The sequence below is a fragment of the Bos indicus genome, chromosome 24, assembly GCF_029378745.1.
Source record: "Bos indicus isolate NIAB-ARS_2022 breed Sahiwal x Tharparkar chromosome 24, NIAB-ARS_B.indTharparkar_mat_pri_1.0, whole genome shotgun sequence".
Lineage (NCBI taxonomy): Eukaryota > Metazoa > Chordata > Mammalia > Artiodactyla > Bovidae > Bos > Bos indicus.
The window spans coordinates 49351734-49377893 of NC_091783.1; the positions used below are offsets into that span (position 1 = coordinate 49351734).

General features: G+C 38.1%; 1 protein-coding gene across 7 annotated transcripts in view; it reads right to left on the minus strand.

Annotated features, from left to right (window-relative positions):
* The window catches only part of DYM (dymeclin), a 392053-nt gene that overhangs the window by 271506 nt on the left and 94387 nt on the right, over positions 1–26160 (minus strand). For all 7 annotated transcript variants that reach the window (XM_070779026.1, XM_019986749.2, XM_070779029.1 and 4 more), the window contains 2 exons: positions 18213–18338; positions 16690–16832 (listed from right to left, as the gene is read on the minus strand). In XM_070779026.1, coding sequence (XP_070635127.1) covers positions 16690–16832; positions 18213–18338 — 269 coding nt within the window. The remainder of the gene's footprint in view (positions 1–16689; positions 16833–18212; positions 18339–26160) is intronic.

Below are 26160 nucleotides of genomic sequence, written 5' to 3' on the forward strand. Positions count from 1 at the left end.
ACCAAAGAAGTCCCTAAAATAATACTTTTTTCAGAGAGCAATTAAAAGTAAAGTAACTTATGACTCTACAACAAAATATGATGTTTGTGTCGCAGATACTAATCTAAATGCTCATTGTAGCCCTGCAAGGAACCATTAGAAGGAAACAGAATCTGAAATTAACTATGTTTTATAAGCCACAAAATGAGTTCAGTCCTGAAAACAAACAAGTAGAAAGAAAAACTCACTCTTTCACCTGGTATATAAAGACCTATCAGATCATTCCAAATAAAAATGAATCAAGAATGTAATTATTATTTATAAACCACTTTCTTTTTTGAAAGTTCAAAGTGCTTTAATTAGAAATGTTTTCACAACTATGCCTGTTTCTGAGTGTCACATACTTTTTCTCTTACTGTAGTTTTTCTTTCTCTCAATGAGTCAGCCCAGAAGAAGCCAAAACTGAAGAGAAAAACAATCGTCACATAAAATAAATTACAACTACTACACACCATACCTATCATAATAAATTCAGTAACTTTTTTTCAATAACCATTGAGGGAAATGAATTTTAATCTTCAAATCTTTATTAATTTCTAGTATAGCATTTGCCTAAACAAATAATCACTACTTTGGCATTATAGTTTGGCTGGGACACCCAGCACAGCAAGCAAAGGAAAAAAAAAACATTTTTGATGGCTCATTCAAATGGAAAAGCCATATATCAGAAGTTATTGTGTAAAACCTCCGTACTTATGATGGAAAGCACAGTTTGGCAGAACACATTTAATTAGGCTTGGCTCTTTAAAACATTAAATACGCAGTTATAATCACATCACAGCTTTGTCTTATAATGAAAAAATACACAAATTTCAAAGTCAACTCTTCCTTTGCTTCATTCTTTTTTTAGGTATTAGAGGCTACTTAGAAGCCTGAAAATATATTAAAAGACAAGATCAAAGGATAGAATCAAAAGAAAAACAATAAATGTTATAACTTATTTTTCCTTCTCACAATATAAACTTTTAACCTAACTCTTTTAGTGACTATCCAAAGTCTCTATTATAAATGTATATACCAAACAACAGATATTTTCATAATTTACATTAAAAATCTTAGTAAATCATTAAAACGTCACTGAATTTATCTTTCAAATATAACTACATAATACTTGCTACTAATAGTGACCGTTCATTGTGTACCTACTGGGTAACAGGCTCTTGCCTATACATTGGCTCATCTGATGACCTCAGAGGCCCTACAAAGGAAAGAGTTATCCTCATTTTACCTTGAAGAATTTGAGTCACTGAGAGGTTAAATAGCCCAAGAACATCTAGTTAATAAATGGCAACACTGGCATTCAGTTCTAGGTCTACTACCAACAGCCAGACTGACAGACTTGTGCTTCTTCCATGATACCAAATTATCAAAATCTAGAGCCAAAATCCCTCCAAAGGACAACAATATGGGGTGGCCTCCAAAATCAGAAAAGAAAATAATTTTTTTCAATCTGTAATGCCACTTCTTCTGTTTTGTTTGTTTTTTAAACATATTAGTGAGGTTTGAATGGGCTATGGGTGATCTACTTTGGCCACAACCCTCAGCACCACCACTAAACAGTTTGTGGTTTAAAATAAAGAATGACTGGAGCTAAAAGGTACCTTAGCTATCAAAAAACATAAGGGACTAGCAGCCTCCAAAACTGAGAATTTCAGTGAGAATTTCTTTATGACCTACTTAATACCTACTACTGACTGAATGTTTTGAGTCCTCCCCACCAAATTTGAGCCCTAACCCCAATATGGTGGTAATAGGAGGTGGGGCTTTTGGAAAGTGATTAGGTTTAGCTGAGGTCATGAGGGTGGAACCCCCAGGACTGTATTTGTGACCTTGTATGAGGAAGAAGAGACATCAGTGAAGAAACACCATGTGAAGATACTGTGCAACCAGTCAAGAAGAGAGCCTTCCCCAAGAACCAAATCAGACAGGACCTTGATCTTAGACTTTCCAGCCTCTAAAACTGTTGAGAAATAAATATCTGCTGTTCAAGCCACACAGTCTATGGTATTTTGTTACAGCAGTCACTCAGTTCAGTCACTCAGTCATGCCCAACTCTTTGCGATCCCATGGACTGCAGCACGCCAGGCTTCCTTGTCCATCACCAACTCCCAGAGCTTGCTCAAACTTATGTCCATTGAGTCGGTGATCTGACAAAATGTTACCACCATATACCCTGCTCCATCACATAACAAGTCACACAGGTAGAAGTCTTCATTCATATGTTTTGTAAAACATCTCTAACAGTGTAAGGTGGTTTGCTTACAGATTAAAGTAACCATCAAGAATCAGTTGTCTTACCAACTAACTAAGATATCTTGGACTAGTTGAACATTTAAAATATTTATTACAATTCAGGGTGGGTCAGCATTTTATCTTTACTAAAATTTTTGGCTAAGTTTATACACAAAATATTAAAAAGAAAATATAATCTTATGAAAAACTAATGAGTAAGAAATAGTACCATAGTGACTGTTGTCAAGGCAAGTTCATTTAGGAAGCAAGGAGAAATCTCTTGTGGGCAACATCTATTTAACAATCAGATGTTCCTTTCTGACTGTCATTAGCCAAATTTTGCACCACATAAAATGAAAAGTGAGTTGGAGAATAAGCAAAAATATGACTGGTATATTCAGTTTGGTCAGTATTTCAAAATATTTTTTACCTAAATTTTAAGGCTTGAGCAGACAAGATAAAATAGTCTCTCAGATTTTTTAACTGTCTTATATAAATTTGTTAAGAGAATTTCCAGTCACTTGATGTCACCTGTTTAATATATTTTCTTTTAAATTATTTTTATTTTGATTAGCAAGCAACTGCAGAGTTTCAGTACACATAACAAGAGTCATTTACCTGAGGAGGGATGTTGTATAGTTTTAAAATTGGTTTTCTATACAGTATCTCACTTACTCTTCACAATAACAACAACCTAATACAAAACCCCTTATTTTTCAGCTTTATAACTAGAATAATGAGATACAAAGAGTTAAAGAACTTGTCTAAGGACCATGCTAAGCTGGGGCTCCATCCCAAATAACCCAATTCTCCATATCAAACTCTGGAAATCCACCCTTATCCACAAGGACTTTCAGGAATGAGAGAAGAGAAAGAGCAACGGAGAGGTCCCTGTGGTACAATCCAAACAGAGGAGATATAGGAGAAAAGGGGGCCTCATCTGAAATCACAAAAGGCTTGCTCAGCACTTCCTGCCACTGGGGGACTACAAGGTCCAGCTTCCTGAAGATCCTTGCGCGTCAGTTCTAAAAGTCAGGGGAAACTGTAGGAATCCACTTTAAAACTCTGCTATCTGGGAAAACCACACTACTTACTGCCCTCAAAGCAAATTTTCACTGGGAACCCAGGAAATGAGATCTCATCTACACAGAACAGCCACAAAATCCCTAGTTATATTAATATTCTCTGTTATTTTACACATGCCACCTACATAAACACTCTGCTTTCCACACTGGAATTAGAATGTATCAATCCTCTCAATATGATGTCTAGCACCTAACTCTGAATAAAGCTGGAAGCCCCAAAATATTAATATTTGTCTAATGACAATCCAGGGCTCAAATTAGAGTAAATCTTATGCACTGGCTGGAGCTATGGATGACATTACACTAACGAAATTATATCTGAGATAGATACACTGAAAGGTCTGTACCTGTATATATAAAACCTGAAGGGGAATAGGACATAAAAGTTACATATGGAAAATACTTAGATAATAAAATTAATAATAAAGCCATTAACAACTGAATGCTATCTGCCAAAACAGTTAATGGGCAGTTACTCTAGATGAATAAGAAAATACAGTGTCCAGAATCAGGGAATTTGGAGTTCCAACTTATTTCATGCTGTAGTACCGTACCGTCAGACTCAACCAATCCTAATAAACTAGACCTCATCAACTACAGAGAGCAAGAAGAGAAAGCAAGGTAATACAAAAGGAAAGGGCCAGTCAAACCCATTAGAGATGCCTCAAAACAACACATTCCCCAGTAGTTAATAGTATTGACTCAATTATCTGCCATGATGGGGTCCCAGCAGAACAAATTCAGGCACTAGAAAGGGACCAGAGTGTAATTTTGTACTCCAAAACTATGAATAAAAGTTTGTCTGCATGTATTATAGATATTACTAGATAAAGTAACATATTAATATATAATTCACTCTGACCACTTCCAGAAAAATAAATAAATCACATTATTAAAAAAAAATTATTCTTTTTAAACAAAGAACAAAATTTGTTTTTTCAGTTTTCTAACCTTATTGAGGTTTTCAATGGCTAAGTCAAAGATCTCTCCTGGTAAATGTCACTGCACTTAAAAATATGTGAGTTACTTTCAAATATCTTTTGATATTGATTTCCAACTTAATTCCACAGTGATAAGAGAATAGACTCTGTATGATTTTGATACCTTTAGACCATGAGATTTTTGCATCTTGTTTATAAGTCCCTGGATATGATCCAGTGTCTCCGAGTTCATAATCTATGGGAACTTAAATAGAATTTGTACCCTACTGCTGTGTGAAAATTGTATTTGTGTGTATTAGTCGCTCTGTCATGTCCGACTCTTTGCGACCCCATGGACTGCAGTCTACAAGGCTCCTCGGTCCATAAAATTCTCCAGGAAAGAATACTGGAGTGGGTAGTCATTCCCTTCTCAAGGGGATTGTCCTGACCCAGGATCAAACCCACGTCTTCTGCATTACAAGCAGATTCTTTACCATCTGAGCTAGGTGCTTTTCAGATCTACTATATTCTTATACTTTTCTGTATATTCATTCTACTAACTTTTAGGAGTTTGACATTAAAACTCCAATTAAAAATCTTAACTTATCTACTGAAAATAATTGTAATATAGAATGGAACTATATGTAACTTTGTTCTGTATTTTCCAAGTCTCCTATAAATGTGTTATCAAACTTCCATAATTTAAAAAATAAAAAGAGAAAAAAAGAACAGAATTCATAGAAGCTAATTTTCATTACTCTCATTCACTGCAATAAACTTACTGCTGCTGCTGCTGCTGCTGCCGCTAAGTCACTTCAGTCGTGTCCGACTCTGTGCGACCTCATAGACGGCAGCCCACCAGGCTCCTCTATACCTGGGATTCTCCAGGCAAGAACACTGGAGTGGGTTGCCATTTCCTTCTCCAATGCATGAAAGTGAAAAGAAAAAAGTGAAGTCGCTCAGTCATGTCCAACTCGTAGCGACCCCATGGACTGCAGCCCATCAGGCTCCTCCGTCCATGGGATTTTCCAGGCAAGAGTACTGGAGTGGGGTACCACTGCCTTCTCCGAATAAATTTACTAGTGGTAATCAAACATCATCCAAGCACTCACTACCAAGACCAATACCTCAGGACCAATAGTTAAACAGAAAAAAGGGCATACGTATTAACCAAAGCAATATACAGACTTAATGTGATCCCTATCAAATTACCCATGACTTCTTTCACCAAACTGGAGCAAATAATCCTAAAATTTATGTGGAACCACAAAAGACCCAGAATTGCCAAAGCAATCCTGAGGAAAAGAACACATAAAGCTGGAGGCATAACACATTCAGACTTCAGATAACACTACAAAGCTATAGTAATCAATAAAGCATGGTACTGGCACAGAAACAAAAATATGAATGACAGCCCAGAAATAAATCCACACACCTATAGTCAATTAATATTCAATGAAGGAGGCAAGAATATAAAATGGAGAAAAGACAGTCTCTTCAGTAAGTGATGCTGGAAATCTGGACAGTCACATGTAAATCAATGAAGTCAGAAAGTGTAAGTGAAGTTGCTCAGTCATGTCCGACTCTTTGCGACCCCATGGACTATAGCCTACCAGGCTCCTCTGTCAATGGGATTTTCCAGGCAAGAATACTGGAGTGGGTTGCCATTCCCTTCTCCAGGAGATCTGCCAGACCCAGGGATTGAACCCGGGTCTCTCGCACTGTAGGCAGACGCTTTACCATCTGAGCCACCAGGGAAGTCGAACACTCCCTCAGATCATATACAAAAATAAACCCAAAATGGCTTAAAGACTTAAATATAATCCAACACACCATAAAACTCCTAGAAGAAAACACAGGCAAAACGTTCTCTGACGTAAATCTTACCAATGTTTTCTTTGGTCAGTCTCCCAAGGCAAAAGAAATAAAAGTAAAAATAAACAAACGGGATCTAATCAAACTTAAAAGCTTTTGCATAGCAAAGGAAAACATAAACAAACAAAAGACTGGGAGAAAATATTTGCAAACAATGTGACTGACAAGGACTTAACTTCCACAATATACAAACAGCTCATACAACTCAAAAAACAAAACAAAACAATAAAAACCCAATCAAAAAACAAGCAGAAGAACTAACAGACATTTCTCCAAAGAAGACATTCACATGAACAACAGGCAGAAAAGATGCTCAACATCACTAATTATTACAGAAATGTAAAGCAAAACTAAAATGAATCATCAACTCAAACCAGTCAGAACAGCCTTCACCAAAAAGTCTACAAACAGATTCTGGAGAGGGGGAGAAAAAAGAACCTCCTACACTCCTGGTGGGAACGTAAATTGGTATAGCCACTACAGTGAATAGTATGGAGGTTCCATAGAAAACTAAAAATAGAACTACTATAAGATTCTGCATCCCACTCCTGGGCTTTGTATCCATCAAAGCAAAAGTTCAAATTCATAGTATCATAAGATACATGCAATACATGCGCTTCAATGTTCAAAGCGGCACTGTTTACGGAAGTCAAGACATGGAAGCAATCTAAGTATCCACAGCTAAGTGGATAAAGAAGATTTGGTCTACACACACACACACACACACACACACACACACACACACACACACACACGTAGGGCTACCCTGGTGGCTCAAACAATAAATAATCTTCCTGCAATACAGGAGACCTGGGTTCAATCCCTGGGTTGAAAAGATCCCCTGGAGAAGGGATTGCCTACCCACTCCAGTATTCTTACCTGGAGAATTCCACGGACAGAGGAGCCTAGCAGGCTACAGTCCATGGGGTCACAAAGAGTTGGACATGACTGAATGACTAACACTTTCACTTTCATATATATATACATACACAAATACAAAATAGAATATTACTCAGCCATAAAAAACGAATGAAATGATGGCACTTCTAGCAACATGGATGGACCTAAGAGATTACCATACTAAGTGAAGTAAGACAGAAAAAGACAAATATCATATTATATAGCTTATTTGTGAAATCTAAACAAACAAAAAAAGATACAAATGAACTTATTTATGAAACAAAAAGAGACTCACAGATACAGAAAACAAACTTATGGTTACCAAAGGGGATGGGGAGATAAATTAGGAGTTTAGGATTAACATATACAAACTATATGTAAATAGGTAAAAAACAAGAACCTACTGTTATGTAGCACAGGAAACTATACTCAATTATCTTTTAATATATTGTGAAATATATATGTGTGTATATATATGAATAACTGAATCACTTTGCTGTACATTTGAAACTAACAACACTATAAAATAACTATACTTCAATTTTTTTAAAAAATAGAGACATCCCCTTTTAAAAAATACACATTCAAGTATTTAGGAGTAAAGGGCCATGATGCATATAATTTATCTTCAAATGGTTAAAAAAAAAACTTGTGTGAGTATGTGTGTGTAGAATAGAGGGTGGAGAGGAATACAAATACAAAATAAATCAGATTAAAATGTCAACAATAAATCAGTCTGGTTAAAGGTATATACTGATAATTTGGGGAGTTTATTTTTGGAATTATTATATATATGTGTGTGAGCTTATTTTCAAAGAAAGCTTTTCAAAAGTGGGGGAAAAAAAGCAAAATGTTGATAAGTCTTGAAGATGGGTTATGCATAAATAGTCTGTTTAAATTTTCCACAATAAAGTGTTAAAAAAAGAAAATACTAAACAACAAGTAGGTAAAATCATGTATGTAAATTTGATGCTTTCAAACTGTGCCTAGAGAAGACTCTTGAGAGTGCCTTTGACTGCAGGGTATCAAACCGGCCAATCCTAAAGGAAAATCAATCTCAAATATTCATTGGAAGGAGTGATGCTGAAGCTGAAGCTCCAATACTTTGGCCACCTGATGCAAAGAACTTACTCATTGAAAAAGACCCTGATGCTGGGAAAGACAGAAGGCGGGAGGAGAAGAGGACAAAAGAGGATACAATGGTTGGATTGCATCACCAACTCAATGGACATGAGTTTGAGTAAACTCCGGGAGACAGTGAAGGACAGTGAAGCCTGGTGTGCTGTAGTCTACACTGTCACAAAGAGCTGGACACTACTTAGCAACTGAACAACCAAATTAACTATTAAAATGATGGGCAAACATAAGTCTTCAATAAATGATAGACATGTTATATAACTGAGTTTACATTTACCTTGAGTGTTCAGTTCAGCTGAGTTGCTCAGTTGTGTCCAACTCTTTGCAACCCCATGGCCTGCAGCACGCCAGGCCTCCCTGTCCATCACCAACTCCCAGAGTTTACTCAAACTCATGTCCATTGAGTCGGGGATGCCATCCAACCATCTCATGCTAAGTTGTCCCCTTCTCCTCTTGCCTTCAATCTTTCCCAGCATCAGGGACTTTTCAAACGAGTCGGCTCTTCCCATTAGGTGGCCAAAGTATTGGAGTTGCAGCTTCAACATCAGTCCTTCCAATGAACATTCAGGGCTGATTTCCTTTAGGATGGACTGGTTGGATCTCCTTGCAGTCCAAGGGACTCTTAAGAGTCTTCTCCAACGCCACAGTTCAAAAGCATCAATTCTTCGGCACTCAGCTTTCTTTATAGTCCAACTCTCACATCCATACATGGCCACTGGAAAAACCATAGCTTTGACTAGAGGGACCTTTGTTGGCAAAGTAATGTCTCTGCTTTTGAATATGCTGTCTAGGTTGGTCATAACTTTTCTTCCAAGGAGTAAGCATCTTTTTATTTCATGGTTGCCGTCACTATCTGCAGTGATTTTGGAGCCCCCAAAAATTAAGTCTGACACTGTTTCCACTGTTTCCCCATCTGTTTGCCATGAAGTGATCAGACTGGATGCCATGATCTTTGTTTTCTGAATGTTAAGCTGTAGGCCAACTTTTTCACTTTCACTTTCATCAAGAGGTTCTTTAGTTCTTCACTTTCTGCCATGAGAGTGGTGTCATCTGCATATGTGAGGTTATTGATATTTCTCCTGGTCATCTTGATTCCAGCTTGTGCTTCATCCAGCCCAGCCATTTCTCATGATGTACTCTGCATATAAGTTAAATAAGCACAGTGACAATATACAGCCTGGACATACTCCTTTTCCTATTTGGAACCAGTCTGTTGTTCCATGTCCAGTTCTAACTGTTGCTTCCTGACCTGCATACAAATTTCTCAAGAGGCAGGTCAGGTGGTCTGGTATTCCCATCTCTTTCAGAATTTTCTACAGTTTGTGGTGGTCCACACAATCAAAGGCTTTGGCATAGTCAGTAAAGCAGAAATAGATGTTTTTCTGGAAATCTCTTGCTTTTTCCATGATCCAGAGGATGTTGGCAATTTGATCTCTGGTTCCTCTGCCTTTTCTAAAACCAGCTTGAACATCAGGAAGTTCACGGTTCACATATTACTGAAGCCTGGCTTGGAGAATTTTGAGCATTACTTTACTAGCATGTGAGATGAGTGCAATTGTGCAGTCGTTTGAGCATTCTTTGGCATTGCCTTCTTTTGGGACTGGAATGAAAACTGACCTTTTCCAGTCCTGGGGCCACTGCTGAGTTTTCCAAATTTGCTGGCATATTGAGTGCAGCACTTTCACAGCATCATCTTTTAGGATTTGAAATAGCTCAACTAGAACTCCATCACCTCCACTAGCTTTGTTCATAGTGATGCTTCCTAAGGCCCACTTGACTTCACATTCCAGGATGTTTGGCTCTAGGTGAGTGATCACATCATTGTGATTATCTGAGTCATGAAGCTTTTTTTTTGTATAGTTCTTCTGTGTATTCTTGCCACCTCTTCTTAATATCTTCTGCTTCTGTTAGGTCCATACCATTTCTGTCCTTTATTGAGCCCATCTTTGTATGAAATGTTCCCTTGGTATCTCTAATTTTCTTGAAGAGATTTCTAGTTTTTCCCATTCTATTGTTTTCCTCTATTTCTTTGCACTGATCACTGAGGAAGGCTTTCTTATCTCTCCTTGCTACTCTTTGGAACTCGGCATTAAGATGCTTGTATCTTTCCTTTTCTCCTTTGCTTTTCACTTCTCTTCTTGTCATAGCTATTTGTAAGGCCTCCTCAGACAGCCATTTTGCTTTTTTGCATTTCTTTTCCTTGGGGATGGTCTTGATCCCTGTCTCCTGTACAATGTCACAAATCTCCATCCATAGTTCATCAGGCACTCTATCTATCAGATCTAGTCCCTTAAATCTATTTCTCACTTCCACTGCATAATCATAACGGATGTGATTTAGGTCACACCTGAATGGTCTAGTGGTTTTCCTTGCTGCTGCTGCTGCTGCTAAGTCACTTCAGTCATGTCCGACTCTATGCGACCCCATAGACGGCAGCCCACCAGGCTCCCCCGTCCCTGGGGTTCTCCAGGCAAGAACACTGGAGTGGGTTGCCATTTCCTTCTCTAATGCATGGAAGTGAAAAGTGAAAGTGAAGTCGCTCAGTCGTGTCCGACTCTTAGCGAACCCATGGACAGCAGCCCACCAGGCTCCTCCATCCATGGGATTTTCCAGGCAAGGTTTTCCCTACTTTCTTCAATTTAAGTCTGAATTTTGCAATAAGGAGTTCATGATCTGAGCCACAGTCAGCTCCTGGTCCTGAGGTAGATAAGTATTAGCTTTTGGTATTTAATTACATACAAGTATTTACTGACAGTCTACAAATATAAGGTGCTCTGCTGCAGTGAACACCCTCATGTAAGTCAGGAAGCAGCTTATACACTGAGAACTCAAGTGGTGACAATGAAAGACCAAAACAGTAAGGACCTATATAGGAAAAGTATCTTAAAAAGAGTGGGAATCTGCTTAGTTGCTCAGTTGTGTCCTACTCTTTGCCATCCCATGGACTGTAGCCCGCCAGGCTCCTCTGTCCAAGGGATTCTCCAGGCAAGAAACTGGAGTGGGTTGCCACGCCCTCCTCCAGGGGATAGTCCAAATCCAGGAATTGAACCCAGGTCTCCCACACTGCAGGCAGATTCTGTACCATCTGAGCCAACAAGGAAGCCCAAGAATACTGCAGTGGGTAGCCTATCTCTTCTCCAGGGTATCTTTCCAACCCAGAAATCAAACCAGGGTCTCTTGCATTACAGGCAGATTCTTTACTAGCTGAGCTACCAGGGAAGCCCCAAATCAACTATACTTCAATTGAAATTTTTTTTTAAATGGGGAAAAATGAAAAAACAAAAAAAGGCCAGACAGCAAAGGTCAAGAGTCAAAGGAACAGAGCTAAAGTGCAAACCAACATGATCTCTTTGCTATGTGATCTTAGACAAATAATTTAATAACTAGGAACAGCTTTTTACCAACTGTATTAAAAAAGTAAAACCATTTATTTCACAAGGTTGCTATGAGAATAAAGTGAGATACATAAAAGTCGCTCTGTAAACTGTGAAGTTTTATTGTATGTAGAACCAAAGGAGGGAGAATGAGGCTTGAACCTGGTGATCATAAGACAAAGCAGAGTGTTAAGTGCCTCAGGAAAATCCACATCTAGCTGCGAGGTAGACAAGGAAGTCTTTTGTGGAGCAGGTGGTACTTGAGATGGATCTTAAAGGATGGAGGGTCAGAAAACTTAACAGCAGAGAGAGGAAGAAGTAGGATTCTAGATTAGAAAGATAACCCAAGCAAAAGTATAAAAAAGGAAGAAAGTCGGGCATGTAAAAAGCAGCAGAGTTTCTGTTAAAGTCTGGGAAACAATCAAATATAAATCTGGAAAAATTGAGAACAAACTGGAGAGGGCCCTCCCTAACTCTTTGAAGGTCCAGATGTATGGCTCACAACTCCTCTGGACCCCAGTTCTAACAAAAAGAGTCTCTTCTTCCTTTCCAATTACAACAAAAACCTCACTGTCGAAAACTGTTGTGTTCTTTGAAATAAGGCACCCTAATTCAAAGGAAATAATTTAAGCAAACCATACATATCCTGCTATGAAAGGAAATGCTTTCTAAATCCAGGAAAAATTTAATCCCAATGAAAATGAATATAATCCAAAAGGGTTTACAATTTATATTTGGCTTTAGAATCTCTCTCTCTCTCTCTCTCTTTTTTTTTTTGGTGAGGACCTTCCAAATCGTATCTTTCTCAAGCTAATATTAAAGAAAATTCCTTAACGACCAACCAAAAGATCATCAAACCAAAAGATGACACAACTAAAGTCAAATTTCCTTTGTCAACTCTTAGAGGAAAACATAGACAAAACACTCTGTGACACAAACCACAGCAAGATCCTCCATGACCCACCTCCTAGAGCAATGGAAATAAAAACAAAACTAAACAAATGGGGCCTAATTAAACTTAAAAGATCCTGCACAGCACAGGAAACTATAAACAAAAAATAACCCTCAGAATGGGAAAAAAATAATAGCAAATGAAACAACTGACAAAGGGTTAATTTCACAATTTGTATGGAAATACAAAAAAACCTCGAATAGCAAAAGCAATCTTGAGAAAAGAGAATGGAACTGGAGGAATCAACCTGCCTGACTTCAGGCTCTACTACAGAGCCACAGCCATCAAGACAGTATGGTACTGGCACAAAAACAGAAATATAGATCAATGGAACAAAATAGAAAGCCCAGAGATAAATCCACGCACCTATGGACACCTTATCTTTGACAAAGGAGGCAAGAATATACAATGGAGAAAAGACAATCTCTTTAACAAGTGGTGCTGGGAAAACTGGTCAACCACTTGTAAAAGAATGAAACTAGAACACTTTCTAACACCATACACAAAAATAAGCTCAAAATGGATTAAAGATCTAAACATAAGACCAGAAACTATAAAACTCTTAGAGGAGAACATAGGCAAAACACTCTCTGACATACATCACAGCAGGATCCTCTATGACCCACCTCCCAGAATACTGGAAATAAAAGCACAACTAAACAAATGGGATCTAATTAAAATTAAAAGCTTCTGCACAACAAAAGAAACTATAAGCAAGGTGAAAAGACAGCCTTCAAAATAGAAAATAACAGCAAATGAAGCAACTGACAAACAATTAATCTCAAAAATATACAAGCAACTCCTGCAGCTCAATTCCAGAAAAATAAACGACCCAATCAAAAAATGGGCCAAAGAACTAAATAGACATTTCTCCAAAGAAGACATACAGATGGCTAACAAACACATGAAAAGATGCTCAACATCACTCATTATCAGAGAAATGCAAATCAAAACCACAATGAGGTACCATTTCATGCCAGTCAGAATGGCTGCAATCCAAAAGTCTACAAGCAATAAATGCTGGAGAGGATGTGGAGAAAAGGGAACCCTCTTACACTGTTGGTGGGAATGCAAACTAGTACAGCCACTATGGAGAACAGTGTGGAGATTCCTTAAAAAACTGGAAATAGAACTGCCATACGACCCAGCAATCCCACTGCTGGGCATACACACTGAGGAAACCAGAAGGGAAAGAGACACGTGTACCCCAATGTTCATCGCAGCACTGTTTATAATAGCCAGGACGTGGAAGCAACCTAAATGTCCATCAGCAGATGAATGGATAAGAAAGCTGTGGTACATATACACAATGGAGTATTACTCAGCCATTAAAAAGAATAAATTTGAATCAGTTCTAATGAGGTGGATGAAACTGGAGCCTATTATACAGAGTGAAGTAAGCCAGAAAGAAAAACACCAATACAGTATACTAACGCATATATATGGAATTTAGAAAGATGGTAATGACAACCCTGTATGCGAGACAGCAAAAGAGACATAGATGTACAGAACAGTCTTTTGGACTCTGTGGGAGAGGGAGCGGGGGATGATTTGGGAGAATGGCATTAAAACATGTATATCATATAAGAAATGAATCGCCAGTCGAGGTTCGATGCAAGATACAGGAAGCTTGGGGCTGGTGCACTGGGATGACCCAGAGGGATGGTATGGGGAGGGAGGTGGGAGGGGGGTTCAGGATGGGGAACATGTGTACACCCGTGGCAGATGCATGTTGATGTATGACAAAACCAATACAATATTGTAAAGTAAAAAAAAATAATAATAAAAAAAAATTTTTTAAGAAAAGGAAAAAAAAATAAAATAAAATATTGAGGGGAAAAAAAAAGAAAGAAAGCCAATGGGAATTTGCTGTATGACTGAGGGAACTCAAACTAGGGTTTGGTAACAACCTAGAGCAATGGGTTGGGGAGGGAAGTGGGAGGGATGTTCAGGTGGGAGGGGACAAAGGTAAATCAATGGCTGATTCATGTTGATGTTTGGTAGAAACCAATGCAATATTGTAAAGCAATTATCCTTCAATTAAAAACAAATAAATTTTTAAAATATTTCCTTTGTCAACTTGATTGACTTTCATGGAATGTAGCTTAATTCAAAATTACATGGCTATGACTGTTCTTTTTTTAATTTATTTTTTTATTGAAGGATAATTCCTTTACAGAACGTTGTTGTTTTCTGTTAAACCTCAGCATGAATCAGTCAAAGGTATACATATATCCCCTCCCTTTTGAACCTCCCTCTCATTAACAGTTTCTTTTTTGCACAAAATACATAAGTGTGCTTTTTAGAAGAAAAATATCCTTTGGTTGTTTTTTTTTTTAATCTTTTGGGCCACATACTGTAAAATAATAAATTACTCCATCACTTATACTTTTACATGAATAGTTTTAAGAAGACTTAAGAAGCTATGCAAAATGCTTTATCACTACAGGCACACAAAAATCCTAAGCCTATTTTAATGCCCTTAGCTGAACACTAAACTTCTTAATGGTAGGGGAAAAGATCAGAGAACCATTTAAAATTATGTGAAGATAGTCTTAAGAGATTATCTACTCCAACTTTGATAGACATTTGCAAGACAAACTGGCAACTTTCTTCTGATACGCAGAGTATATCTGAAATTAAAGTCTTTTGGCAGCCAGTACAGATGACATCATATACCATACTGGACTTCTTTCTTTATGATGACATATAACTGCAAGAAAAATCAAGAACTACACACATCTTTGAAAAACTGCAAAGTATTGTCATTGTTTCAAAGAAAGCAGTTAATGAATTTATACTATCTCCTCCAACCATAGTACTAGAAAATACTCAGCTTTTGAACACTAACACTAGTTTAATGACTGAAAAGAGAAAACACTGGGAATTCCCCAGTGGTCCAGTGGTTAGGATTCTGGACTTTCACTGCCAAGCAACCGGGTTCAGTTCCTGGTTGAAGAACTAAAAATCCCACATGCCATGTGGCCAAAAAAAAAAACTACTAACAGATTAATCAAGCCTTTCCATAGAACACACAAAGCCCTTCCTGTGCTGCCTTTAGAGACCACACAAGAGCAAGCCTCGAAAGCCTCCTTATCTGAAACAAGGAGGGCCACAAGAGGGGTGACTCGGAGAATGAACCTCTGCGGATCTGATGGTCAAGGCAGCATGCTCAGCACCAGAGACAAAGCCAAGAGTGATTACAAATGTAATTCAACTTATAATACTAAAAGAAGTCAAAAGAAGATGACCTAGAACAGAGGTCTTTCAATCCAAAGAGGTTCCTGAGACTAATCATCTCATAAATTATCACACAGTACTCCATTTTCCTATCAAACTGACACCCTGGCTAGTGTGGAGAACATGTCACTGCCTAATTCAGCTGCGGAACTCAGCTCCATTTATAATTCCTTCAGATAGCTGAACTCTGCACTGTGTAATTAAGTGGACCATATACAGTTTCTTAAGTAAGAGCACCCACGCAGACCTTACAACTGCCAAAGTGCCAGCCTAGTTTTTGTTTCTCCTTCAGAACAAAGCACAAGTTCAGCTGACGTAACCTCACATGACCCAGGTCCTCTGGTATTTCTAGTCTCTTTTAAGTCAAAACACTGTGAAGCAGAAATGAGGCTTTACTAGATGATGGGAAAGGATTCTTCAGTTAATGAAATTTGCTTCCAATCTGACAAAATTCATGCTTGTGCCACTTCAGAATTTATTACAAGCCTCTTCAAAATGTGCTAATTTGTCACCAAAGGAAACATTGTGTATAACAAAAAAAAACTACACCTAATTAGTCATATAAAATCTACTCAAGAAAGCCCCTAAAATAGAACAATTTCCTCATAAAACGTACGTGATAAAAAGTTTCCAAGAGCATAACTGTATTTATAGTGCACAGCTAGAATGCATACAATATGCATGCTTATATTCTTCTTGAAAAATGCTGTCTTATAGGTAAACAATCTATACATGATTTGCATATATTTCCTTGTATAAATCAGTTCACCAAATGAAAAAAATACTCTATAAACTATTTCCGGTATTTCCCATTCAACCAGCTACACAGATGCAATATAACAGTACTGGCAGCCAAGTGAACAGAATTTCTTATGACTAATTGGACAAAACCTACTATGTACACCACAGAACTGACAAATTCTGGTAAGACTTACTTGCTACTCCTGATGCCAGTCCATAGAGCAGTCCTCCCCCATCTGACTGCTGAGGCAACACATGCGTTCCTGGAGGAGGTGGCTTTTCCTGTCTGATGAAGTTATACAGTAAGGTTTTCACAAGTTTGCTGGTGTATGGAAGACTACACAAAAAGAAAAAAAAAGAAGAAAATAAACTCATATTTTGGGGAGTCAACTGACTGTGTTGTGATAATCTATTGACATAAAAGGGATTAGCACAATTCAAAGAAAATCTAGCACTGTCACAAAACAGAGACGATTATGGGCTTTGAGATCAGACTTCAGGTTGAACGAATTCTGGCTTTCCTCTTACTATGCTGTATGTTATTCATCAAATCATTTCAACTCCTAAGCTTCAGTTACTTTATTTGTAGTCAGTACAACAGGTGAGATATTACAAATTCAGTATATAATACAGTACTTGACACTTGAAGGGAGGTAGTAACAGAATCAGTAGGAAAAAGCAAGAGTTAAAAAATACGGAAACTGACGTGAACAGTAATATTTGACTTAACACAACATATCCGAAATATTCAACATATAACTAATATAAATAATTATTGAACCTTACATTTTTAAAAATAAATAAAAATAGGAAATCATTCAATCTATGCATGCATACAAAACATGTCCATAATATACAGACATTTTTTTTTCAATATTAATACTCTGTCTTTCAGTAATGGATGGAGAGGAGAAGGGAGAGAAAATAGGTTAAAAGGAAAATGTGTTCATAAATTAGTGATGAATCAATTCCTGCAATCTGGAGAAAGCTTTTAAACAGGCTCTTGAGCCAATGCTTAAGGCCTTTTCATCTCTATTATCAGTGATTTTCAAATGTGTTCCAAAAGAGTCCTGAAGGATTCTGTGAATGTGCCATAGGTATAATCAAGGTGGCGAGAGGGATGTGAGAAAGACAAAGGTGTCCGTGTGTGTGTGTGTGTGTGTGTGTGTGTGTAATATTTATCTACTCCTAGCCCCACTCACCAGGAGACTCTAAGCTTGTGCTCAGGAGCACAGTGCCACATCCTAACACATGCCTAGCATACAGTAAATGTTTGTGGCCTAAATTAAAGGAGGGATAGTCAGTGAAGCAGCTGCCAGGGAAGTCCAAACACATGGTGATGAGGCACACACTGTACAGTAGTTTCAATGGAGCTAATGGGAAGGGGAAGCTAGAAATAATTTCAGTGAACAAATATGACTGGATGACTCCTTAAGACACACAGAATGACGCAGCAGGAAGAAAAAGAGGACTTCATAGTTTCAACTCTATAAAGAAACCACTAGAGAAGGTAAAGAAGCTGGAGGATGAAGGGGGTGGGGAGGATGGCTAGTTTAGCCAGGAAAGCACATCCTTGTGGGATCGGTCTGAAGTTCTGATGGAACAACCAGAGGAAATGTCTGTTTGGAGATACGGAACAACACTAAGAAAAGAGGACAAGACAAGAACTATAGATGAATACAATAAAGAACTTGACAAATTTAAAAGAGAAACATACCATCGACCTCGCATCAAATACTTGTGACTGATGCTCTGTCGCAAAACTTCCTTGTGGAAGAGTTGGCAAGAAAGGAAAACCACCATTGTTGACACAGCTTCTACTGATATTTCATACGTAATATCTCTGAAAAAAACAAGAAACAAAGCAGAATAATGATCGTTTAGGAAGATATTGCTCTTTTCTAAATAAACTATCCATTTAAAAATAAAACATTTAATGTTTCTGGATTATTTTAAAAATACTAATATGCTTAATATAAAAACTAAGTGAAGCAAAAATATGCAACCTTTCCTTGTCATTAGTTCTTGTAATGGGTGAAATATCCTATTACTTTCTTATTTTCCAGTTCCATCTACTGATGAATGACAAGCATATTAGTGTATAATGGGAATAACTGCCAGCAAAGATCCACTCTAAAGCCCTTATGTTTTATCCCTGTTTAGTTATAACACAGAAACAAACATTCAGATTGTAAAACTGAAGAGAAGTCACAGGGTAGGGAAGACAACGACTTCCCGAGTTGATATTCACTTTATAATAAGAACAATGGTAAACTCTAGATTTTCTATCTCTAAGAGTGTACGTTCTCAAGGCCAACTCTGCCTGTTCAGCAAAATATGAACAGTAAACAAATTATCCCTGTTTTCTTAAACACATTTCTTTTATGAAAGACTACTACTGTCCTCCAAAAATCATTGACCCCTTTTAGAAACAAATCTTAGATCAAATAAAAAGGAAACAATTTCAGCTGAGTAGCGAGCACAAACAGGAACAAATGCATCAAATTTTTTTCAATTATTGCAAAACTTTAAACACAATTATCAGGCAAAACAGTAACGTCTGAGACCAGGAAAGTGAAAATCTCAACAACACAACAAAAAGAGTAACAGCTCCAAAAAAAATCAAAATATTTTTTACAGAACTGAAATATTCATGCAAAGTTCAAAGAAAAACACTTAACACCTACTTACAAGAAGCTCATTAAACAAATTAAAGATGATTTTATTCTAGAAATGGGCAAGCTAACCAGATCTTTGGACTTCCCTGCAGGAGATCCAGGTTTGATCTCTGGGTCGGGAAGATCCCCTGGAGAAGGGAATGCGTACCCACTCCAGTATTATTGCCTGGAGAATTCCGTGGACGGAGGATCCTGGCAGGTTACAGTCCATGGGGTCGCAAAGAGTCAGACATAATTGAGTGACTAACACTTTCACTTTTCACTTTCACCAGATTTTTAAGTTCTAATTCTATCAGATATATATGGAGTTCTTATGGATAGAAATATCTTTTGGAAGTAAAGTATACAAAATAAAACCCAAAAGACCTGTGCAAATGATCTTATTATGCAATAAATAAATCTCATTTCTGCTCAGAAATGTAATACAGTATAACACTTCTCTTTCCTGAAATTTCCATAAATATTATTGTAAATATTAACCACATAAAAGGCAATTCTTTTATTTGCTCTTATTTCTCAAAATGAATCAAAAACAGTCCTGATGTGTTGTATTATGGTTCATTAATTCTTTGCTAATGATGATTTGGGTGCAAAGCCCAAAGGATTTTGAATCACAACAATCATTTATTCATACAGCCCATGTCCATCAGGAATCCATACTCTATAGTCAATTGGCTAGGCTCTTCAGTTGGGTCAGGGCTTGAAGACAAATCCTGAAGAACAAATATTCTGCCACAGGGTACAGTAATCTGGATAGGTGACTACCTCCAATATATTTGTTAATGTATTCAGTCATTGCATCAATAATTAAAAAAAAAAAAAAAAAACTAGTGGTTTACAATTCAACATCTTACTCTAGGTCCCAGAACCAGGAAGAAATTGTTATCCTTTGTTTAAACTAAAAACTATGGTTATTAATAAATACTAGATGCAACAACCTTAAGGAAAGACTATAGATTTAGAACAAAAGGCTGTTCTCCTTAGAAATTAATTGGGCCAAACAACTTCACAAATGGGACAACAGGAAAAGTTTCAACCCTTGAACCATCCTCTCTTGCCACAGAATTTTGCAAAGAGGTTTTGATTGTGGAAGGTAGGGAAAGCTTGTAGCATAAAAGAATACTGACTCAAAATGACATTTTCATATCAAGCTGAAAATCCATTCCTCAAAATTCTTAAATGAATGAAACTAAGTAATCCTTCCTGTGTGCTTCATGTGCTGTGCTGTGCTTAGTCGCTCAGTCGTGTCCAACTCTTTGCGACCCTATGGACTGTAGCCCACCAAGCTTCTCTGTCCATGGGGATTCTCCAGGCAAGAATACTGGGGTGGGTTGCCATGGATCTCTCAAGGGATCTTCCCAACCCAGGGATCAAACCACAAAGTGCAGTCTCCCACACTGCAGGTAGATTCTTTACCATCTGAGCCACTGGTGTGTTTCATAGATCCACAGATAAAAATTCAATGTGTTTATCATACTGTATTCCAGTTGATACATCATTCAACAAATATTTATAAAGAATTTATTCTTACTATGTCTAAACAGGCATTATATTACACATTGGAGATACATCCATTAACAACAGATAACCTCTGTGGATGTTATACTTCAGTGGAAAAAAAGAACTCAAGTAGTAATTACTCCAAAAAGGATCATAAAGAAAAAAGAGCAAGTAACAAGAAGAAAAGATTATACGGTACTCCAATCTTAATTGTAGGATCAAAGAAAAGCTCCTCTGAAAAAGCAACATTAAGACCTAAAGTATGAGAGGCAATGGTTTACAGTCAAGTCTATCTTTCTTACCAGAATATATGAGATTTTAGCTAGAGATTCCTTTGTTTTTTAGTTGTTTGTATTCCCAACTCGAGTTCCTAACAGGCATTCAATGGATAAAGCATAGAGAGACAAGAGGGATCTCTATTGCTCTGATTTTGATTGGAACTAACTGGAACTTCCTGAATAATCAACAGAATAGCATGCCAGGCATACAAAACTTAGAATAGCAAAAAAAAAAAAATCAAGAAAGAAATATATTGAGGTCATACAATACACGATCATAATACAAAAGGAATACTCATTCCAACAAAAATGCAAAGGGACTTTCATGAAAAAAAGGATCCAGAATACTGCTAACTGACTTGTTAGAGAATATCTTATTCATCCTGTTGGCCAGCACTCATTTATTAGTATTAAAACACTAATAAAGGGCAAACAGGATGACTAAATGGAATGGAATGACAAAATATCACAAACATAATTCTACACAAATTAATTACAACTAAAATTCTCATTGAGCTTCTTTCAGAAACTCTTAACATTTTTGAAAGAATAAACACATAGCTAAGTCAACCTTGAAACTGAAAAGAGAAGAGAGGAACTTCCCCTACGAGATATCAAGCCATGTTACACAGCTGTAGCAATAAAAACAGTATGGTATTTGCCAGTACACAGGCAAAAAAGAAGACAAACCAATGGAATTCAACTGAGAACTGAGTGTACAGGACAAACCTGTGTTTCTAGGGAAATGTATAATAAAATGGATCCACAAATCAATGGAGAACAGATTGTACAGATGACTGTTGTTGTTCAGTCACTAAGTCATGCCCAACTTTTTGCAACCCCATGGACTGTAGCACGCCAACCATCCCTGCTCTTTACTATCTGCTGGAGTTTGCTCAAATTTATGTCCATTGAGTCAGTGATGCCATCCAACCATCTCGTCCTCTGTCATCCCCTTCTCCTCCTGCCTTCAATCTTTCCCAGCATCAGGGTCTTTTCCAATGAGTCACTTCGCATCAGATGGCCACAGTACTGAAGCTTCAGCATCAGCCCTGTCAATGAATATTTAGGGTTGACTTCCTTTAAGATTGACTGGTTTGATCTCCTTGTGTCCAAGGGACTCTCAAGAGTCTTGTCCAGCACCACAATTAGAAAGCATCAATTTTTCGGTGCTCAACCTTTTTTATGGTCCAACTCTCTCATCCATACATGACTACTGGAAAAACCATAGCTTTGACTATACACACTTTTGTCAGTAAAGTGATCTCTCTGCTTTCTAATATGCTGTCTATGTTTGTCATAGCTCCTTTCCACTGCAGTCACTGTTCACAGTGATTTTGGAGCCCAAGAAAATAAAGCCTCTCACTGTTTCTACTTTTTCCCCTTCTGTTTCCCATGGAGTGATGGGACTGGATGCCATGATCTTCATTTTTTTAATGCTGAGTTTTAAGCCAGCTTTTTAACTCTCATCTTTCATTCTCAACAAGAGACTCTTTAGTTCCTGTTCACTTATTCACTACTGTTATCTCTGGCATCTTGTGGATGGCCACAAGTACACTTACACTTATAGAATAGTCTCATTTCTTATTGTACTTGTCACATTCTAACATTATATATTAGTTTGTTTACCTACCCTTCCCACAACTACAATCTATGTCTGATTCATGTACCCACCTTAAGGCCTTTCCTCTGCTGTTGCCTCTGCTTTAGAAGCTCTCCCATCACAGAGTGACAGGATTCCCTGACTTTGGGTTTCTATTAAAAGGTTCACTTCATAAGGAGCCTTCCTGTACAATCTTGGCTAAGATACCATATTACTTTTTTCCATTGTACTTGTCACATTCTAACATTATATATAAATTTGTTTATTGTCTGTCCTACCCAACCCACAACTAGAATCTATGTCTTATTCACAACTGTATCTCTGGTACCACTGACTGACCACAAGTACACACATACTTGTTGAATAGTCTCTGTGCTTGTGGGCACAGTGAGAAATTAATTTGGGGTTTACCAAAACCAAGAAAAATACATTCCTTCATGCACAATCTTTATGTGACAAAAAAATACCTGAAACTCACAGCTTCCAAACACTATTTTATGATTTAGTGCTCTGCACAAAAATTCACACACACACATACAGAAGAATTCTCACACACACACACACACACACACAGGAACCCCCTGGCAGTACACAGGGCTCCACACTTCCACTGTGCAGCTGGTGCAGGTGTGATTCTTAGTTGGGGAACTAAGATCCCAAGTGCCACATGGCATGCCCCCACTCTCAAATAATTCACTAGACTCCTAGGGCCACAGTTACAGAACTAGTAGCAACAGAAAAATATTACTGAACATATTTTCGTTTACTCCATTTTCTACCATAAGTGGTACTAAAAATAACTAGTATTTTAAAAGTCAGCTTCAAAATAAGGAACACAGATTTGGGTTCTATCAATAACCTCAGATGTGCAGATGACACCACGTTTACGGCAGAAAGCAAAGAGGCACTAAAGAGTGTCTAGGTGAAGGTGAAGGAGGAGAGTGAAAAAGCTGGCTTAAAACTCAACATTCAAAAAAATGAAAATCATAGCATCCAGTCCCATCAGTTCAGTTCAGTCGCTCAGTCGTGTCCGACTCTTCATGACCCCGTGAATCGCAGCACGCCAGGCCTCCCTGTCCATCACCAACTCCTGGAGTTCACCCAGACTCACGTCCATCGAATCAGTGATGCCATCCAGCCATCTCATCCTGTCGTCCCCTTCTCCTCCTGCCCCCAATCCCTCTCAGCATCAGAGTCTTTTCCAATGAGGCAACTCTTCGCATCAGGTGGCAGAAGTACTGGAGTTTCAGCTTTAGCATCATTCCTTCCAAAGAAATCCCAGGGCTGATCTCCTTCAGAATGGACTGGTTGGATCTCCTTGCAGTCCAAGGGACTCTCAAGAGTCTTCTCCAACACCACAGTTCAAAAGCATCAATTCTTCAGCGCTCAGCCTTCTTCACAGTCCAACTCTCACATCCATACACGACCACAGGAAAAACCATAGCCTTGACTAGACGGACCTTTGTTAGCAAAGTGACGTTTCTGCTTTTGAATATGCTATCTAGGTTGGACATAACTTTCCTTCCAAGGAGTAAGCGTCTTTTAATTTCATGGTTGCAGTCACCATCTGCAGTGATTTTGGAGCCCCAAAAAATAAAGTCTGACACTGTTTCCCCATCTATTTCCCATGAAGTGATGGGACCAGATGCCATGATCTTCGTTTTCTGAATGTTGAGCTTTAAGCCAACTTTTTCACTCTCCTCTTTCACTTTCATCAAGAGGCTTTTGAGTTCCTCTTCACTTTCTGCCATAAGGGTGGTGTCATCTGCATATCTGAGGTGATTGATATTTCTCCCGGCAATCTTGATTCCAGCTTGTGCTTCTTCCAGTCCAGCGTCTCTCATGATGTACTCTGCATATAAGTTAAATAAGCAGGGTGACAATATACAGCCTTGACGTACTCCTTTTCCTATTTGGAACCAGTCTGTTGTTCCATGTCCAGTTCTAACTGTTGCTTCCTGACCTGCATACAGATTTCTCAAGAGGCAGGTCAAGTGGTCTGGTATTCCCATCTCTTTCAGAATTTTCCACAGTTTATTGTGATCCACACAGTCAAAGGCTTTGGCATAGTCAAGAAAGCAGAAATAGATGTTTTTCTGGAACTCTCTTGCTTTTCCCATGATCCAGCAGATGTTGGCAATTTGATCTCTGGTTCCTCTGCCTTTTCTAAAACCAGCTTGAACATCTGGAAGTTCACGGTTCACGTATTGCTAAAGCCTGGCTTGGAGAATTTTGAGCATTACTTCACTAGCGTGTGAGATGAACGCAATTGTGCGGTAGTTTGAGCATTCTTTGGCATTGCCTTTCTTTGGGATTGGAATGAAAACTGACCTTTTCCAGTCCTGTGGCTACTGCTGAGTTTTCCAAATTTGCTGGCATATTGAGTGCATCATCTTTCAGGATTTGAAAGAGCTCAACTGGAATTCCATCACCTCCACTAGCTTTGTTCGAAGTGATGCTTTCTAAGGCCCACTTGACTTCACATTCCAGGATGTCTGGCTCTAGGTCAGTGATCACACCATCGTGATTGTCTGGATCGTGAAGATCTTTTTTGTACCGTTCTTCTGTGTATTCTTGCCACCTCTTCTTAATATCTTCTGCTTCTGTTAGGTCCATACCATTTCTGTCCTTTATCGAGCCCATCTTTGTATGAAATGTTCCCTTGGTATCTCTAATTTTCTTGAAGAGATCTCTATTCTTTCCCATTCTGTTGTTTTCCTCTATTTCTTTGCACTGATCACTGAGGAAGGCTTTCTTATCTCTTCTTGCTATTCTTTGGAACTCTGCATTCAGATGCTTGTATCTTTCCTTTTCTCCTTTGCTTTTCACTTCTCTTCTTTTCACAGCTATTTGTAAGGCCTCCCCAGACAGCCATTTTGATTTTTTGCATTTCTTTCCCATGAGGATGGTCTTGATCCCTGTCTCCTGTACAATGTCACGAACCTCATTCCATAGCTCATCAGGCACTCTATCAATCAGATCTAGGCCCTTAAATCTATTTCTCACTTCCACTGTATAATCATAAGGGATTTGATTTAGGTCATACCTGAATGGTGTAATGGTTTTCCCTAGTTTCTTCAATTTAAGTCTGAATTTGGTAATAAGGAGTTCATGATCTGAGCCAAAGTCAGCTCCTGGTCTTGTTTTTGTTGACTGTATATAGAGCTTCTCCATCTTTGGCTGCAAAGAATATAATCAATCTGATTTCGGTGTTGACCATCTGGTGATGTCCATGTGCAGAGTCTTCTCTTGTGTTGTTGGAAGAGGGTGTTTGCTATGACCAGTGCATTTTCTTGGCAAAACTCTACTACTGCGGGCAGGAATCCCTCAGAAGAAATGGAGTAGCCATTATGGTCAACAAAAGAGTCCGAGATGCAGTACTTGGATGCAATCTCAAAAACGACAGAATGATCTCTGTTTGTTTCCACGGCAAACCATTCAATATCACAGTAATCCAAGTCTATGCCCCAACCAGTAATGCTGAAGAAGCTGAAGTTGAATGGTTCTATGAAGACCTACAAGACCTTTTAGAACTAACACCCAGTCCCATCAGTTCATGGCAAATAGATGGGGAAACAATGGAAACAGTGAGAGCCTTTATTTTCT